The sequence below is a fragment of the Melospiza georgiana genome, chromosome 1, assembly GCF_028018845.1.
Source record: "Melospiza georgiana isolate bMelGeo1 chromosome 1, bMelGeo1.pri, whole genome shotgun sequence".
NCBI classification, from domain to species: domain Eukaryota; kingdom Metazoa; phylum Chordata; class Aves; order Passeriformes; family Passerellidae; genus Melospiza; species Melospiza georgiana.
The window spans coordinates 93821110-93838985 of record NC_080430.1 but is presented as its reverse complement, the minus strand read 5'-3'; the positions used below and the strand labels follow the sequence as shown (position 1 = coordinate 93838985).

At 37.4% G+C, this 17876-nt stretch overlaps 1 protein-coding gene across 1 annotated transcript in view; it reads left to right on the top strand.

Annotated features, from left to right (window-relative positions):
- Nucleotides 1-17876, top strand: part of LOC131087332 (dynein axonemal heavy chain 5-like) — a 149278-nt gene that overhangs the window by 105976 nt on the left and 25426 nt on the right. The window contains exons 65-72 of the mRNA XM_058030916.1: nucleotides 40-222; nucleotides 3179-3349; nucleotides 3780-4158; nucleotides 5260-5531; nucleotides 7435-7599; nucleotides 11331-11598; nucleotides 13554-13675; nucleotides 14838-15185. Coding sequence (XP_057886899.1) covers nucleotides 40-222; nucleotides 3179-3349; nucleotides 3780-4158; nucleotides 5260-5531; nucleotides 7435-7599; nucleotides 11331-11598; nucleotides 13554-13675; nucleotides 14838-15185 — 1908 coding nt within the window. The remainder of the gene's footprint in view (nucleotides 1-39; nucleotides 223-3178; nucleotides 3350-3779; nucleotides 4159-5259; nucleotides 5532-7434; nucleotides 7600-11330; nucleotides 11599-13553; nucleotides 13676-14837; nucleotides 15186-17876) is intronic.

The window sequence follows — 17876 nt, the reverse complement described above, 5'->3', positions numbered from 1 at the left end:
CAAAAATTGAGAAATGCTTTTTATTTTTTTTATTTTCAGGTGAAAGTAGGTGACAAGGAGGTAGATCTGATGAAGGGGTTTACCCTCTATATGACAACAAAGGTGGCTAATCCTGTTTATACTCCAGAAATTAGTGCAAGAACAACTGTGATTGACTTTACTGTTACTATGAAAGGTCTGGAAGACCAGCTCCTTGGCCGTGTCATCCTCACGGAAAAGCAGGTATTGAGTCCTGCAGCATTTTAATAGAGGGAAAGCTTGTTCAGTATCTGCACCAAGAGTGCATACATATTCAGTGTCTTGGTTGAAATCAAATGCAAGAACAAAAATGTGAATGAGAGTTTAAAGGTTGTGCATTTGCTGAAATACAATGAGGAGCTCTTTTTTAATTGAACGAGGGAACCTAAACATTTATTTTAAGATCTGGCCTTGGAAAGAGAATAAAGAAAATTATTCATTAAAAATACATCACTGGCATGCACATGACATACATAAAACAACTTTATTCCTTCATATATGGAAAGGGCTTGTTCAGTCAGAAATCTCTTGTATTTCTAAATTCCTTTTTAAACTTAATTTGAATTACATGAAAAAATGCTTATGAACTTGAACTACTTTTGCCAGCCAGGCTCTAGTGTGCAAGGAGATAAAAGATTCTTAAGGAGCCCTGAACACTGACTTGACTCTATTCTTACTAAAATTTGCATTGATTATGTGGAAGTTAATATAAGGAAGAAAATCCTCTCTCGGGTGAGATTAAAAAATTGAGGTTTGCATTAGCAGAGCTGCTGCTTTCAGTAAGTAGCTCAGGTAGGCTTGCTAATGTGAGAGGAGCTGCCTACCTAAAGGAATTATTTCTTCCTTTGACTTCCCCAAAGCATGTTCTAACCAGCGTTCTTTAGTGGTGCTGTCATTTTCTCCAGCCAACACCCTTCCACTTTGCTCAAAATGAGCCTTCACTGAAGGACTGTAAGGACTGGAATTAAGGTGCCCTTCCTTAATCTGACAGTCACAAACAGGGGCTGGAAAGTCATTGTAATGCACAAACTTCCTGTGAATTCTTCCATGGAAAACAGAAAGACTGTAACAGGAAGTACTGGAGAAAAAGTGGGTGAGATAAATGCTTTAGATGCAGAACTTTTAATCTTTACTCCAGTAGATGTAGGTTTTTGTAAGCAAAATCAAACAGCATTAATGGGAATATCCTGACTAACCTCTGAAGGGAGAGAGGTCTAAATCAAGATAGAAGGAAAAGAAGTGAAATAGGTTTCTCATGACCTACATATAAAAATCCTCTTCCCACAAGATACCCTTGCTCTGTGTTTTTTTTTTTTTTTTTTTTCTTGGAAAGAACTGTTAGAGAATTCATATTGAATGTATGTAGCAACACCTAGACTGCATTGGGTCAAAAATATGGTCATTGAAAAATATTCCTGCCGTGCTGTTCATCAGCTGAAGAGAGTTGCAAGGGAACCTGGTTAATATCAGCACTGCTTGCTGAACAGGGACATGGCTGCAGCTGATCAACATTTATTAAACTTTTGGCAGCTACAAAGGCATCATGGTTGTTGTCTCTTCTGTCTCAGTAAGAGGTGAATGTTGTGGTGTAGATAGTCAGAGCCAATGGGATTCTGAAAAAATTAGTTCAAAGAAAAGACATAACATGAACAGAGCTTCTGAAGAACAAGTTTTCTATTACAAAGAGACAACTTTATGATCACTGAACTAAAGTAATAGATTAAAGGAACCAAGACATCCTTAAAGATTGCTCTAGTGATCAATGAAATATGATCAAAGAAGTGTTTATTCTCACCTTTATAGGTTGATCCTATAAATATAGAAAAAAAATCAGCTTATTTTTGTACTTTGATAATGGAGCTGCTGCCATTATTTGTGTTCAGAACAACTATTATTTATATTACAAATGTGAAGTTCCTTTGCAAACAAAAACTTGTACCCGATATATTTGCTGATAATTTTCTGAAAGATACCTTTTACAGACTTATAAATAGTATGGGTAAAGTGTCTGATCTTAAACAAAGCACATCCTTATGTGGAATTTAAACATGTAGTTAAATGTATTTTTGAGTTTTTGAGTATTCCCTTTGTGTAATTCTCTCTCTTTTTTTTTTTTTTTTTTTTTTTTTTTTTTTTTTTTTTTTTTTGCGTTAGTGGTATAGAAAGAGGACTACTAAATGTAGAAAGCTGAATTACTGATACTTAAGCCATTCCCCTCTTTTGGGATGCAGTCACTTGTAACTTCCACAGAGCTACAGAGCCCTAGAACATATTTCAAAGTTTCCAAGAGAGGTGTTTGTAAAAATAAAGAAATTTATCACTTCTTTGAAATACAGGAGAACCTCTCCTGTACTGTATAACTATAACTCGGTACATCTCCTTTTTCTCTAGCTTGACATGTTGACAAAAATGAAAATAAACCAAAGCCATAGGTGTAGATAGACGATTATTAACAATCCTTTTCTTGTAGGAAGGTTGACTGGATTGATTAAATAAAGACAGCCAGCAAAAGTATCCCTGAGCTGTGTAGACTGTGCTGTACAGATGCCTCATTTCACTTGGTGTTCTGTTGACTTGTCTGCCTTTTTTCCCTTGTCATTGTCTGTCTTGTAGAAAGGGCAAAAAAATCCATATGACATAGATAATAATTGTAACATTTCCTGTTTTATAAGCAGTAGAGGATTGTATCTTTCAAAGTCACAGAATGGTAGAAATTAGAAATGGAAAAGGTCATCCAGTCAATTTTGCTCACAATGTAAAATCCAGCCATACAAAGCATCTTTCAGGCCTTTATCTGATTTAATTTTAAGTACTCAATGTAATGTGGCTTTTATCACTTGCCATTGTAAACTATCTTTAGTGGTTTGTGTGCCGTACTATGAGGAAGATTTTCCTGGTAATTCAGATGTGTTTTCATTCTCCAGCATTTATACTTCATTAATCAATACATACAGGATACATATAAATTAGTTTAATGTATATATTCAGTATGCTTATAAATTATTTTTGTACAGAAATATTTTGTAGTATTTCAGTATTTTATGGAAAAGACAACAAATTCCCCACTCTGACAGGCATGAAATCACATTTTCTATGTCTTTATAAGGAATCTTCCTTTTAATTGACATTAAATATTCTATGGCAAACTTCTTGAATACAGGAACTGGAAGCAGAAAGAATCAAACTGATGGAACAAGTGACATCCAACAAGAGGAAAATGCAGGAGCTTGAAGATAATTTGCTCTGCCGTCTAACCAGTACAGAAGGCTCTTTGGTTGAAGATGAGTCTCTGATAGAAGTCTTAAGGATCACTAAATCAACAGCAGAAGAGGTGAATTTTGAATTCACTGTAGATATATTTTGTAATTGTAATTTAAAGATAGTATATATAAAGACATATGTATATATTTTCATTCCTGTTTTATTTTTTCCCGTTCAGAGCCACTGTAAACATCTGACTTCTTAACAAGTAAATAGTAGAAACACTTATTTTTTATTAATAAAAAATAGCAAAATTAAACTGCTACCTGGATATTGTTCATATTCCAGGCACTGAAAGTGTAAGTTTGAATCAGTTCCCATCTTGGCAGGAGTTGGAACACATGAAGACACAATTTCTGTATTGAAACACTGGCAGAGGGAAGCAAAGCTCAGCTAAAAATAGTATTGTGGTCTTAATCAAGACCTTTACTTTTTGCTTGTGTAGCATAAATCACGACTAATACAGCTTAATCTTCATGATCTTTTCCATTAATTTTAAGGTCAGTGAAAAATTAAACACAGCAATGGAGACAGAGGTGAAAATCAATACTGCACGTGAAGAGTATCGGCCCGTGGCAGGTCGTGGTAGCATCCTTTATTTCCTAATTGTGGAAATGAGCTTGGTTAACGTCATGTACCAAACATCTTTAGGGCAGTTCCTTGGCATTTTTGACCTATCAGTGGAAAGATCTCGGAAATCTCAAATTCCAGCAAAAAGGGTGGTTTATATAATCGAGCATCTCACCTACGAAGTCTTCAAGTACACAGTTCGAGGGCTGTATGAAAATCACAGGTTCCTGTTCACATTGCTTCTGGCACTGAAGATTGACTTGCAGGCCAAGAAAATTTCACACACTGAGTTTGAGACACTGATCAAAGGTAATTTCTCTAAAAATGTACCTGTTTACAAATGTCTGTGTACTGCCAAATTCAGATTTTGCAGTATTGCACTAACAATGTGTTGTATCCTGTGGATCTTCTTGTTTTTAACTTGTGAATGGAAGCATATACAGTCCAAGAAGGAATTAAAGGACAAATTTTCCAAAACAAGAGCAATATAGATTATTTGTTATGAAAATAATGCTTAGATGAGGATTAACTGTTATACATTGCAAAATGGAAAAAAAATAAGTTGATTATTTGTTAGAGAACTTATAGCCTCTACTGTCTGCCTCTTTTTCAAGTTGCTGCATATCTGTGTCTGCAAGATTGTAGACAATCAGCAAAAGCTCTCTTGTTGGCTTATGAGCAGGCATGTGAATGCTGTACCAGGCTTAAGTATCAGCAGAAAAAAAGCCTGTTATATGTTGTAAAACAATTTTATATTGCATTGCATTATGTCACCACTGTATGTCACTACTCAGACACAATGACAAAGAAAAATTTGAGTAAGGTTTATAAAATTTGATGGGTGGTGACCTCACTGAGTTCTCCAAGATAAGATAAATTCAGTCTGGTACAAAGACAAGTACAGTCAGGTGCTTGGCATCCAAATTTCTCAGTTTGTTTGGCAAACACCGAGTGACTGTTCAGCTGTGGCTCAGCTGTGCTGGGTGTGCAAATGGGCATGAGGCTGAGTGCTGGTTGAGCTAAGAGGCTGTTGACGTTGCAGCCCTGGAAATGAATGCACCATGTGCTTTCTTATTCTTTAGCACGGATGAAAGGAGGCTGCGCTAACCATTATACGTCTGCTCTGAAGAACCGGGCTTGAGTATCCTTTTAGGTGGCCACATTTCATTCCAGCTCTACAGATAGAGTAGAAGCAGCACAAAAATTAGTGGGATATCAACTTTGGGAGGAACTGAGACCACTTTCCAGTTAGGTCTTTGTTAAGTGTTTTCTCCATGCAAATGACATCTCCATATCCTGGTTTGCATAAAGTGTTACTCCCTGAATTATATAAAACCAGTATTTTTTATTACTTGTCATTTTTCTGCTTAACAATGTTTGTTTTCCTCTGTAATACTTTTAATTTTGCAGGAGGTGCCAGCTTGGATATGAATTCTGTGGAAGCAAAACCAAAAAAGTGGATCCTTGACACGACATGGCTCAATCTTGTGCAGTTATCTAGCTTGTACCCTTTCGATCAACTTCTAGTGCAAATTGTTAAGAATGAGAAGTCTTGGAAAGCCTGGTTTGATGAAGAAGCTCCTGAAAAATCTGTTATTCCTGATGGTTATGACAGCTTACTGGATCAATTCCATAAACTGCTCCTTGTTCGTAGCTGGTGCCCCGATCACACTGTTGCCCAAGTAAGATACATTTTTGTAGGATGGTTATGCCATGTGGCATCTCCTGAAGAACTGCTAGTTCCAAACTTAGGTTCTCTGAATTTCTTGTTACCGTAATATTTCTTGCTATTTTGAGTGAGCTATTTTGAAAAATCAGATATTGAAATGCTCATTAAAAATATGTGTAAAAAAACTTATTTATTTAATTGCAATGAACTAGGAAGCAGAACATGAAACAAATTGTGTTGGAGCTGCAAGAATACCATTGCTTTGGTGTAGTGCTTTCACAGTTAAGTCATGCAACTTGTAAAGAAGTTGCATTCCTCTGGTGAATCAAAAGATACCTCCCTGTTCATTTCCACAGAAGTGGTGGAAAAAGAGCAATTCACTTTTATGGCAGGTGCACTAAAACAGCAGATAAACTGTTTACTTACTCTCTCTACTTAGGAAGTAATAATTAAGGCTGCCTTGTGGCAAATGTCATAAAAGAAACTGCAGTAAACTAGCAGTTTCTCCACAGTTTGTGATATTTTGATTTTTCTTCTCTATGTAGGTGTAAAAGAGATGTATGAGTCCATGAGTACCCTCTTTCCACTTATTCTTCCTTCTTTCTGTACTGGAAAGTAGTAGTTTTTCTTTCCTGCCTATATCAACTTTACATGTTACATGCTGTGATAGCATCTGTGTTGTATTTAGGGGACACCATATTTTCATGGACCTCTTTTTCAACAAGGCTCACTCCACTCTTTTTCATTTTCTGTTCTTCACTCCGTAAGCAGGAGAGAAGTAAGGGAGCTCCAACTGCCATAATTTAAACAGAGCAAAATAATAAAGCTGCTACTGCTTATTTATCAACTTATTATCTATCAACAATTGTCTATCAACTAAATTATCTAATTTAACTAATTTTTTATTGTCTTGCACAAACATCTCTATAAAAGAATGTCTCTGAACAATGGTTGCAGTAAAAGGTCATTATTTTAATTTTTGAGGAGAGAGGGGATCTCTATTGTTACTCTTTTTTTATCTCTTCTTTCCCTACTGTGTTTTCCCAAGTATTAGAAATTTTACCTGTCTGGGACAAAATTTACACTTAATAGTGGGTGATTGAGGGTTTCTTTTTCTGCAAGTGACATCTTCCTCAGTCCACCTTGTTCCTCAGTGCTTCTCTTCATCATACATGCCTAAGAATCTGTGAGAGTCAATACACAGCTAGGAAATCACTTCAGTCAAAAAGAATTTCATGCACTAAGGTAGCTTTAGAAGTTCTTTTAGAAAATGTCTATGAAAAGAAAAAAAATAGAGGCATAAAGAAGGTTTGACCTTTAAGGATCACGTCTGAGCTAAGTTTATGTTTTGTAGAAATAGATATTCAGCCTAAGAGACTTGAATTGGATAACCACTGGACAGGAGAATTTGTTTGAAGTTCCAATAAATATATGGGAGATTGTAACTGGGTCAGATGAGAGATCTGTCTAATCCACTATGCTGTAGAGACAGTGTCAACAATACATACTTAGAGGAACTAAAAATGGGACTGGTATAGAGAAACTCTTTTATTTTGCTATCCACCAACTTTTAACAGGCAGTAATTTAGGGACAATATCTGGGATGTCCTCAGAGCTGACACTGGATCTATTCTGCATGGATTTTTTTCTCCAGTTCTTTAAAAAAACCCATTTAGCATTTTCTAGCAACAGTGTTCACAGGATGGCTGTTGTGTGAGCAGAATTCTTTCTCTTCTGTGTTTGAAGTTTGCTACCTGAGAATTTCAGTGGTTGCCTCCTGTGGACTAAAGTTGAAAAATTAAAGTTCAGACAGTCATTGCTTCCAGTATAGATGCTGGTAAATTCCACGTCACTAATTAATGCTAAACTTAAAAAAGTAAAGATAGATATATTTTTCTGGTAACTTTTTTTTCCAGGCTCGGCACTACATTGCAGAATCTCTTGGAGAGAAATATGCAGAAGGATTTATTCTTGAGATGGAAGAAATGTGGAGAGAAAGTGGCTGTCGAACACCTTTGACATGCCTTTTGTCAGTGGGGTCTGACCCCACTGAAAATATAGAACGTCTTGCAAAATCAAAGGTATTCTCCTAAACTGAATTTACTAGAGCTGATAAAGACATTTTTAACTCTTCTTTGCACTAGAAGTGGCATTTCTACATTTTAAAGATGTTTGGATTGTGATATTTACATTCATGCTACTGTTCTCTGGAAGTTAATTTTTGATCAGTAGCCAAAATGCATTTACTAGGAAATGAAAATGCTGCAGTCCCTCTTTTAGCAGTTGTTTGATTCCAGTGAGATCCCTGCCTTTATCTAGCAGATTATGATAACCCACTACTTAGGAAATGTACTAAGCTATGAGAACAAAGCAACATTTGTGTTTTAAATTGTGTTACATCCACTGTAGGAGCTGACAGTAATGATGATTACAAAAAGATACAGAAAAAAAATCATAATTATGGTAACAAGAGGAATTAATTTTGAGACCCTAGCATTTAATCTGTGCACTTGATGGAGACATTCAACATTTCCTACAGAACAGCATCACTTTAAGGCACTCTGTGCTCTGTTTTATGGTTCACAATGTAGCAGCATATAAAATTTTCCCAAGAAGTTATTTACTTTAGATCTCCATAAATTTTCCTCCTCATTAGAATGCATCTTCATTTAATGGTGCAGGATTTTAGAATACACTGAGTAAGACATGTAAAAGTAGGAGGACCCACAAATCTCTTCAGCTTATTAATTAGAAAGTGGAGATGCTCATTCCATTTGAAAATCAGGACCCTTATTTGTCTGTGTTAAAATGGCTTAAATTATGACCTAACTCTCACTTAGTGTTTAAATTTAGGAATCTTAAATCTGAAGTCATTAATTTGATCCTTGTCTGCTGTCAGACCAAGAGGATATTGCGGTCTTAATATGTTTTTATGCTTCCAGGAAATGTGTATGGAATAAATAGAAAGTGAGGTTGTGAAAGAGGTGAAGGGGTTGCCTTGTTTATTCACACATGGTTTATGAACAAGGCAACATCAGCTGGGCTGTCACAATGTGAAGTTCAGCTCTAGTGTTACCTGTGAATGTAAAGTCAACCACGCTGTTTAACTGTAAGGTTCTTTTCCAAACTCTTGAAGTAAAGACCTAACCACACAGTATATAGGAACTTTTCAAGTTTACAAAAGCCATCCTAATGTCACAAAACAAAATGCAAACAGAGATGTTTTTTTAAAAATAAAAATGTGTATAACAATGTGGAACTTGAGGAGCATTTCAGCGATTCTTTAGCTTTTAAAAAATTTATCTAGAAATAATTTAATTTTCAGAAACATTTTCAAGGGAGCTTTGTGTTTATTTTGCTAATATGTCAACAAATTGTATTTAGTTCCTTTCTTTCTTTGAGATTTCTCTGTTTTTTTCCAGATTAAATCTTTAATATAGGTTGGTTTTACTGGGGACTTGATCTTGAAGCAGGGTGGTGGTGGTGCTGGGGTTTTTTTCTTATTAATGATAAAAAACGTGGGCCTCTTTTTTTAATGCTTTCCCTTTTATAGTCATGACTTTTAGTCTTAAAAAGGATTAGCACACCAGTGCTAATGGTGTCTCTAAGTATGATATTAACAGTATAAATCAGCTATCTGCTGTTGGTAATGTTCAAATTTGTGTCCAGAATTTATTTTTCACTCTAAAATTTAGCTGTTCAGGTGGCTCTCTCCCAAAGAAATGAGAACAGTATCTGTGGTTACTGAGCTATGTAATCTTGTTTATAAACCAAACAAGCTCTATCTTAAAATTAGTTGCATTTATGCCCCCTTTACTTTCTCTTTAAGATGGTGTGAAAATTTTACTTTCAGGATTGACATGAAGTTTCTTATGCCAGCACTTTGACTTCATTAAAATCAGATTTTTTTTTAATTGTAGAGATCATTTCTTCTTTTAGGGAATGATGCACAGAGCATTCAACAGAGCTGTCAGGGCCACTGTAGTGACTAAAATGCCAGCATTTTCATCTGGATAGTGATACATGAAGATGAGATGGATATGCTGATATGACTCACTGTTGAAAGTAACATTCTGTATGCAGACATTTAAAAGATTTCTTTCAGAAGGAGTAAAATGAGGACAATTCATAGTGAAAAATATTTTTATCCTTGTCTTGATGTTTCTATGACCTTTAATGATTGTACATTTCAGAGGCAACATTGCTGAGAAGAGCAAATTATGAGTAGATGCTTTGTTAGGGAATAATGTATCTGCTGAATATTTATGCACTCTTATGCAGCGATAGTCATAGTGCTTGATTTACAGGAGTGCTAGCTGTACTCAGATGCATCTTAAAAAAGGTAAAGTTTTTTGGTTCTCTGGCACACAGCCAGCTTCACAGGCTGTTCAGCTTTGCTTCTTTTAGCTACAGTTTCAGGTTTCACTGACCTGAGTGTAGGATTTAACTGCTTTCTTATCTTTGGCATTCTCGTGTCCTTAAATCTTGCCAGGATATGGGGATCGTATACAGCAGCTGTATTTATACTGTTCTGTAAAATCAGGTCAGGGCCCCTTCTCTGACCCTGAGGCCAAATGACCCAGCACAGTTGGTGTCCATATGCTTAACCTCCTTCTCCTGCAAAAGGAGGGCAGCCGCCTCCACGCTGCTTAGGGGTGGATGTCTTCCTTGCTTTTTGTTTCACAGTAAGAGAGTCTGAGTAGCTGCACAGGTCAAGACTAACCTTTGTAGCTCTCAGCCAGCTGAAGACAGGGCCAGATTGATAATGTGCCTCATTGCTCACTGCGTGAGGGATACTCAGCTGTAGGTCTCGAATGTGAAACTCTCCACGAAAAAGTCTCTTCATCAATTCTTTCGCCCTCAACATGTATGTAGAATAATGTGTTTAAATGGGTTTGATAGTTCTGGTTTTTCCTGGCAGGGGTCAGGCAGCCAACCTGAGCCTGACTTAAAAAGAGCAAGAGTAGCAAAAACAAAAAGCAAGAGAGGATCTGCCTGCATGTTACTGACAGACTTGTGTGGTCCTGATCTCAGCCTTATCTTTTTCAGATCCCCTTGTGAGAGCCTTTATCCTCCTCTGGTTTTCTGAACAACTGCCTTTACTGTCCCATGGCCTCTGGAGAAGATGCCATAAAATTCTAGAAATTTATATTTGCATTTATAAGCTTTCTCTTTTCTGAATCTAGATCTGCTCTAGATCTGCTCGAGCTAGCAGATCACCAAACTGGAATCCTCTGAATCAGCTGGCTCCACAGCTGCCATTTACAATACAGGATGTTTCCTGAGTGGTGCTTTAATGTGAACCAATCTTTCCTGTCCTAACTGCTTCATCAACAGCTCTCTTTTGAATGAAATATGTTCAGGCAATAAAAAGTCATCAGAATTGTTTGGTTTACACTGTGTGTTAATTATTATCTGAAGCCCTAATATCCGCTCATCTCAAGATAGTACATTATAGGAAAAAGAATGGTCAGGCTGTATTTACCTCTTGCTTTATTTGAAAAATTGGTGAAAAAGCTGAAAAAATGTTTCAGGTGTCTTATCCCATAGATATTGTTAGACCAGCAAAATATATGATTTCCAGTGGGTGTAGTGTTCTTCCAACAGGTGGAAGATAATAGGAACTTGAAGGGTTTTGGGTTTTTTTTGTGGTTTTGTTTTCTTTACTTGGTTTTAATATAATCAGTCTGCATTGATATTAATGGCTTTCTTTGTAACAGAATGTCACTACACATGGATCTACAGAAGCAATACATCACATGTATAATTCTAAGGAGCTACATATAAAATAAACTTTCTTTTTTACCTTTAGAACATTCCATGTCGTGCCATTTCAATGGGTCAGGGCCAGGAAGTCCATGCAAGGCACCTGTTAAATCAGTGCATGCAAGATGGAGGATGGCTCCTCCTACAGAACTGCCACCTTGGCTTGGAATTTCTTAATGAATTAATGGACACCATCACAACAAAAGAGTCTGTGAATGAAGATTTCAGAACCTGGATCACTACAGAGGCTCACCCAGAGTTTCCTATTAATCTTTTACAGTCCTCTATAAAATTTACCAATGAACCTCCTCAAGGTAGGAATGACTTCCCTTCCCATGGGAGAGATTGGTGCTGGACCAGGAAGGTTGGGCAGAAAGTAATGTTGGCTTCAGTGTGCAGCTACTTGAAGCTGCCAGTCTTGGACATCACTGACCTATGTTCCTGGGCATCCCCTGGTCTGCTGGGCCTCCACGCTCCTCCTTACACCCAGAATCTTTCCCCACTTCCAGGATGTTTCCTCATACTCAGATGTTCATCTCATGCTTTCTGAGCCTCTAAGCCCTCAGCTTTCTCACCTAAGTAGTCCATGTGCAGCAGCACAATGTGAGATCTGCATCTTGACTGGCAGTTTGGACTCATGTTTCTGTATTAATAGGGGTGTAAGAAAGACATGGATGGAATGAATCCAGTGAGAACCCACAAAGTTGCTGAAGGAATTGGAGGATATCCTATGTTAGAGAGGCCAGGATGATTGTTAAACCTTGAGGAGAGAAGGAGTATCTTATTAATGCCTACAAATAAAGAAATAAATATACCCTTTCTTTTTATATATATATATATGTGTATGTATGTTGCCAGTGGTTTCAGTTGATGATGTCAGTAGGAGCTAAGAATTTTTATCCAAGGTCCTATTTAAAGCTTCAGATATTTAAACCTCTTACTTCAGTATTTAGCTTCCTTTGAACATTAGTAAAATGTAACAGAATGTTTGATGTTTTGAAACACATCCTGTTTCAGCATTTATACTCCATCTCAAGAGCAGGTAGTCAGTCTGTCGATAAAAATTGCTTATTTCTTCCTCTTCTCTCCTCCTTTTTAATTCAGAGCTCAGCATCTTTTTATTGCACAGTGGCACCCTCCTAATCATTCTAATGGTAACAACCTAAAGCTTCAAGAGGCTATTTTAGAAGTCAAATTATAGCAAATTTGCAACCTACATTTAGCAGCTGAAAAAAGCCCAGTGTAAAAATTTTAGTCAGGATGAAATATAGAGAGTTTTAGTTTCTCAAGACTGTCCTGTCACATTGGTAGCACAATAAAATAAAACACCTCTGTTTTATTTTGGAACCCTGTTATGATATCCATTCGATATTTTGGAAAGCTATTTGTTTGAATATTGTTTTGCAGAATTTTTGTGAAGTATGAATAAAAGCAAAAGTACTTTTATTGTGTCATATCAAGTAAGATGGTTTTGGCCATCTTTTCACTGCACTTAAAATCTGCCCTTCTAGACTTGTGTGAAGCTGATTACGTGGAAAGTATCATAAGAGGGACCTGATGTCAGTAACTCATGCTTGGGTTGTCTGCCCAAGGCAAAAGATGCTTGAGTAGCACTGCCTGAAAACATCTGGGAGCAGTCAAGCTTCCATGTTCCATGGCAGCTGGGACTGTATCAGTATCAACTGCCTAAAGCTGTTCCTGGGATATGAAATGTCAGTGCTCAAACAAACCTCCCCAAGTATTAATGTTTGCACTATGAATTTAGGTTCTCCTCGTCACCTTGGTGCCTGTAGGCCAGTTGAACAACAGCATACCGAATTTTGAGATTTTTCTAGGAATCATATCTAAATAAAATTATCTTAAATAAAACTAAAATCTCTTATAATAAGTAAATAGCAGAACAAACTCTTGGATACTCAGTGATATATTTCATTTGATGTTTGATGTCTTTTTTATTGCCATATAGTTGCTAAATAATTATATTTCTATTTCAGTTGTTTATGGGTTCATTTAGAATACGATTATTCAATCTTAAATCCTTCTGGACTGTTGAAATCAATTTTTTCTGTTACCTACCTAAAACAAAATGTTATTGAAGTTTGCCTGCTATGGCCAGCTGAACAGATGATTGATTCTAAGACATTATTTGAAGGTATAAGTGAGATGATACTGCAAATTGGAATAGAGAATTATGCTTAACAGAGTTTGGACTTATGGATTCCATACATTTTTTTTGCTAATGTGTTACATTTTGATACTTACCTTCTAGGTGTGAAAGCTGGCTTAAAGCGAACATACTCAGCTGTTACTCAGGATCTGCTGGGAGCGAGCAAAATGCCACAGTGGAAACCATTGCTATATGCTGTAGCATTTCTTCACACAACTGTTCAGGTTTAAAAATACATCTCTTCTTCATTTATAAGCCATGTTTCATTTATTAATGAACCTTGTTATTAAATGAGAAACATTTTTAAAGGGATGTCCCATGTTGGCAAATTAATACAAAATAAGAAAGATAACAACATATCTCTATTACTGCAGCTGTATTAGAACTTATAATTTTGCTCATGTTGGTCCTGTATTTCCAACAGGGATGATATTTCAGAGGAAAAAAAGGACAATCAAGTAATGATCAATTTGAGTACTCTTCTATTAAAGTCCTGGTCAATGACTGTGTGATCTGTCTTTCAACTAACTGGACTTTTACTAATATTTGAACTCATAAAACATATTAAAGAAATTTACAATTTATAGTTTGGAAAACCATAGTCACAAAATGCTGCAATCACAATGAGAAGGTGTAAGAGGGTGAATATAAATCCTTTCTGCTCTGAAACCTGTAGGAGGAAATGAAAGTAGATTTTGGGTCTTGACTTTCAGGACTTCCATTAAAGAAAGTGCTTTATGGATTAACCACAACTTTTCATCATCCTATGAATAGATTTTGCAGTACTCTTAGTTTATATTTGGAGCCTGGCTAATTTAGCTCTGTGGCATCCATGCACTGATACATTGTGGTCCAGTGGAAGCCTGTGTTAAAAGAAAAAAATTGCAATTACCAGATATTACCCTAACACCTATGTACTGCCAGCTGAGTCTGTAGATAATTCACTAAGAAGCAGTTTTTTCTGCTTGTGTCTGCACCATGCAGACACAACAGGGATAGGAATATAAGTGATAGGACTATATCTAATCCATAGGAAGAACCCACAAAATGATAATGACTGATAATTTTGAACACCATTGCCTCAAGCAGTAGCTTAATTTTTGAATTTCAAAAACTATGGTTCCAGACTCAGAGATTTAAAAAATACTTTAAAAAGAGGATTTTCTTTTTCTTTGTGAGAATATTAATATTCCTCTTATTTGTTTGTGCAAAATGCAACTGCTAGATAATCAATCAAGTTTTAAATGTATTTTTTTAAAGTTGGTGAAATAGAGTTCCAGCTGGACTACTGCATTCTTAAAGTATTTAATGTATTCTTCTGCACTTAAGCTTTTCTCACAATTAATACCAATCAGTGTTTTACCTTTAATTCCAACCATTCTACAGGAAAGAAGGAAGTTTGGCCCATTGGGCTGGAATATTCCTTACGAATTTAATCAGGCAGACTTCTCAGCCAGCGTGCAGTTCCTTCAGAACCACCTGAATGATGTGGGCATCAGACAGGGGGTGAACTGGAGCTGTGTCCGCTACATGCTTGGAGAAGTGCAGTATGGAGGCCGTGTGACTGATGACCTCGACAAGGCCCTGCTGAACACATATGCAAGAGTCTGGTTTGGAGAGCACATGTTCAGTGAAAAATTTTGTTTCTACAAAGGCTACGTTATTCCAAAAGGGAATACAGTGGAAGACTATCTCCAGTACATAGAGCAGTTGCCAGTGACTGACACACCAGAGGTAAAATATTTTAATATATTAAAGGGAGTTTTTGTGAGATTAATAACTTAATGAGGTATTTTTTTTTTTTCAGAATTGAGTATGCATAGGTCAAGATTAGCAGGCAGACTATTATAATTGATATTCAGTGTAGATCTGCTGACCAGGAAGAGGTAGATGAGGCCTTCTTCAAACAACTAGAAAAAGTCTCATATCACCGGCCCTCGTCCTTATGGAGGACTTTTAGCAACCCTAATTATCTTCTGGAAGGTTGATACAGCAAGGTTCAAGTATCAATGTGTATAAAACCCTGTTGGAATGCTGTAAAGATGGAGCTGGAGCCTTTTTGATAATGTCCAATGAAAGGAAAAGAGGCAATGGACATAAATTAAACAACAGGAATTCCATCTGAGAACAAGAGAACTATTTTTTAAGTGGAGGTGGTCAAACACTGGGAGAGTTTTTCCAGAGATATTGTGCAGTCTTGTCTTTGTAGACATTGAAATCCCAACTGGACGCTGTCCCGGACAGCCTGCTCTATTTTCTCCTGCTTGAGCAGAGGATTTGGATTAGATGACCCTTAGAAGTCTCTTCCAAACCAAAATATTTTGTGATTTCACAATTCTGTATGGGATTGAGCAGACATGCCATCTGAGAAATAATAAAAGTAAAAAAGCCCATGGTCTCATTTGAAAGTTATAATTGGGAGTTTATTCCATTTTGACAGTAAAAAGGATATGGATGTTGCCATGAATTGGTGGGGTAGGGTGCAGGGTAGCTCCTGGTTGTAACCAGTTTTACATGACCCAATGTGTGCATATCACAGTGGTGACAGGAACTGGAGGATGATGACTTTCTGCTCCCTCCAGTACAGGCACACATGCTGAAGTTAGTTAAAACTGAAACAGAAGAGAATGCTCTGGAAAATTGAAACAGAGGTGAATGGTCTGGATTTCTGTCTCATTTCTATTAAGTTGATAAATGCCATTGGAAATAAGTTCCATTAAAATTAAATAGACTGAGTGGAACAGAAAAAACTGGTTTTCACTTACCGATAATGTTCTGGCTGAGAGGGTGAGAAGTTTCCAAGGTCATAAAATAAGCTTGAAAGTTCTGAATCTCTGAAGACAGTGAGGCCAGAATGCAAAGGTATTTGTGCCAGCAATGATGTACCTTTTCCAGGTAAGAGTAAATGCAGACATGATATAAGGCATCACTGGGATCCATTTGAGCCCAGCTCATGAAGTGATTCCTATCAGTGTATGAACCTTGGCTCTATCAGATTTCAGGTTCTGCTTTCATGGATCTGCTCTTTTAAGCACTTGGGAACCTATCTCACAATGCTGCAATGTATTTTTAAAGTGTTTTGATGCCTGTAAAAAATTTGTATGTATGGTTTGAGGTAGGGGAATTTTACCTTTGGCTTTTATGTAAATAGAGGCAAGTCCAGGAATGCAAACATCTTTTTGTTCTTCACATTTTCACTTGTTAGGAAGGAAGCTGTGACTTTCTCCTGTCATTCCAAAATCTGTCAAAATTGCTCATGAAAACCTTTAACCTTTTAATCTCCCAATCTTCTTCTTTTCACAAAAGATACGGTGCTAGTCCAAACAGTGTATCCTTGATTAATTCCTTTTTTCTTTTTAGTTAAGAAAGACTGTATTGGCCTGCTTGCAGTGTCCTTGCTCCTTTGATGAAATTTCATCCTCTGAGCAGAATGAACACTGTCTTCTGAGAAGGGCAATTGAACTCGGTGTATTGGGTTGGGATGGAAAGGTTTCAGTAGCAGGGGGAGAAGGAGTGGCTCCTGTGAGAGGCTGGCAGAAGCTTCCCCCTTGTGGGCCAGTGTCAGACAGCTCCAAGACAGACCCACTGCTGGGATAACGTATTTATGAAGGATAGAAAGCTGCACATGAACTTTCAGTAAGAGAGAGGAGTGAGAATAAGTGAGAGGAAAAACTCTGCAGACACCAAGATTTGTGAAGAAGAAAGGTAGGAGATGCTCCAGGTGCCAGAGCAGAGATTCTCCTGCACCCCATAGAGGACCCCACCCTGGAGCAGGTGGATGCCTGAAGGAGGCAGTGACCCTGTGGGAAGTCCATGCTGGAACAAGATCTGTGGCTCCATGGGGAGAGGAGTCAATGATGGAGAGATATTTTGGCCAAGGTTATGACTGTAGAGGTGACCCATGCTGAAGCAGTCTGTTCCTGGAACTGTGCCCCCTGTGGAAGGGACCCACACTGGAGCAGTTCAGTGGAGCAGCCCAATGGATGTTTGTAGAGGACTCTCATGTTGGAGCAGGGGTAGAGTGGGAGGTGTCCTGCTCCTGAGGAGGAAGGAGTTGGAGACTGTGTGTGAAGAAGTGACCACAAATCCTGTTCCCTGTTCCTTGTCTCCCTGTGCTCCAGTGGGAGGAAGTAGAGAATTTGGGAATGAAGTTAAGTCTGGGAAGAAGGGACTGGTGGAGGGAAGGTGTTTTTATGATTTGGTTTTGTTTCTCATGATCCTACTCCAGTTTGATTGGTATGAATTCAGTTAATTTCCCCAAGTCAAGTCTGTTTTGCCTGGGATAATAACTGGAGATTGATCTCTCCCTGTTCTTATCTCAGACTGTGGACTTTTTGTTGTGACTTCTGTCCCCCATCCAGTTGAGGGGGGGATGATAGAGAAGTGGTTTCAGAGGAGTGTATAGCTTTAGCAATTGGTTTTGAG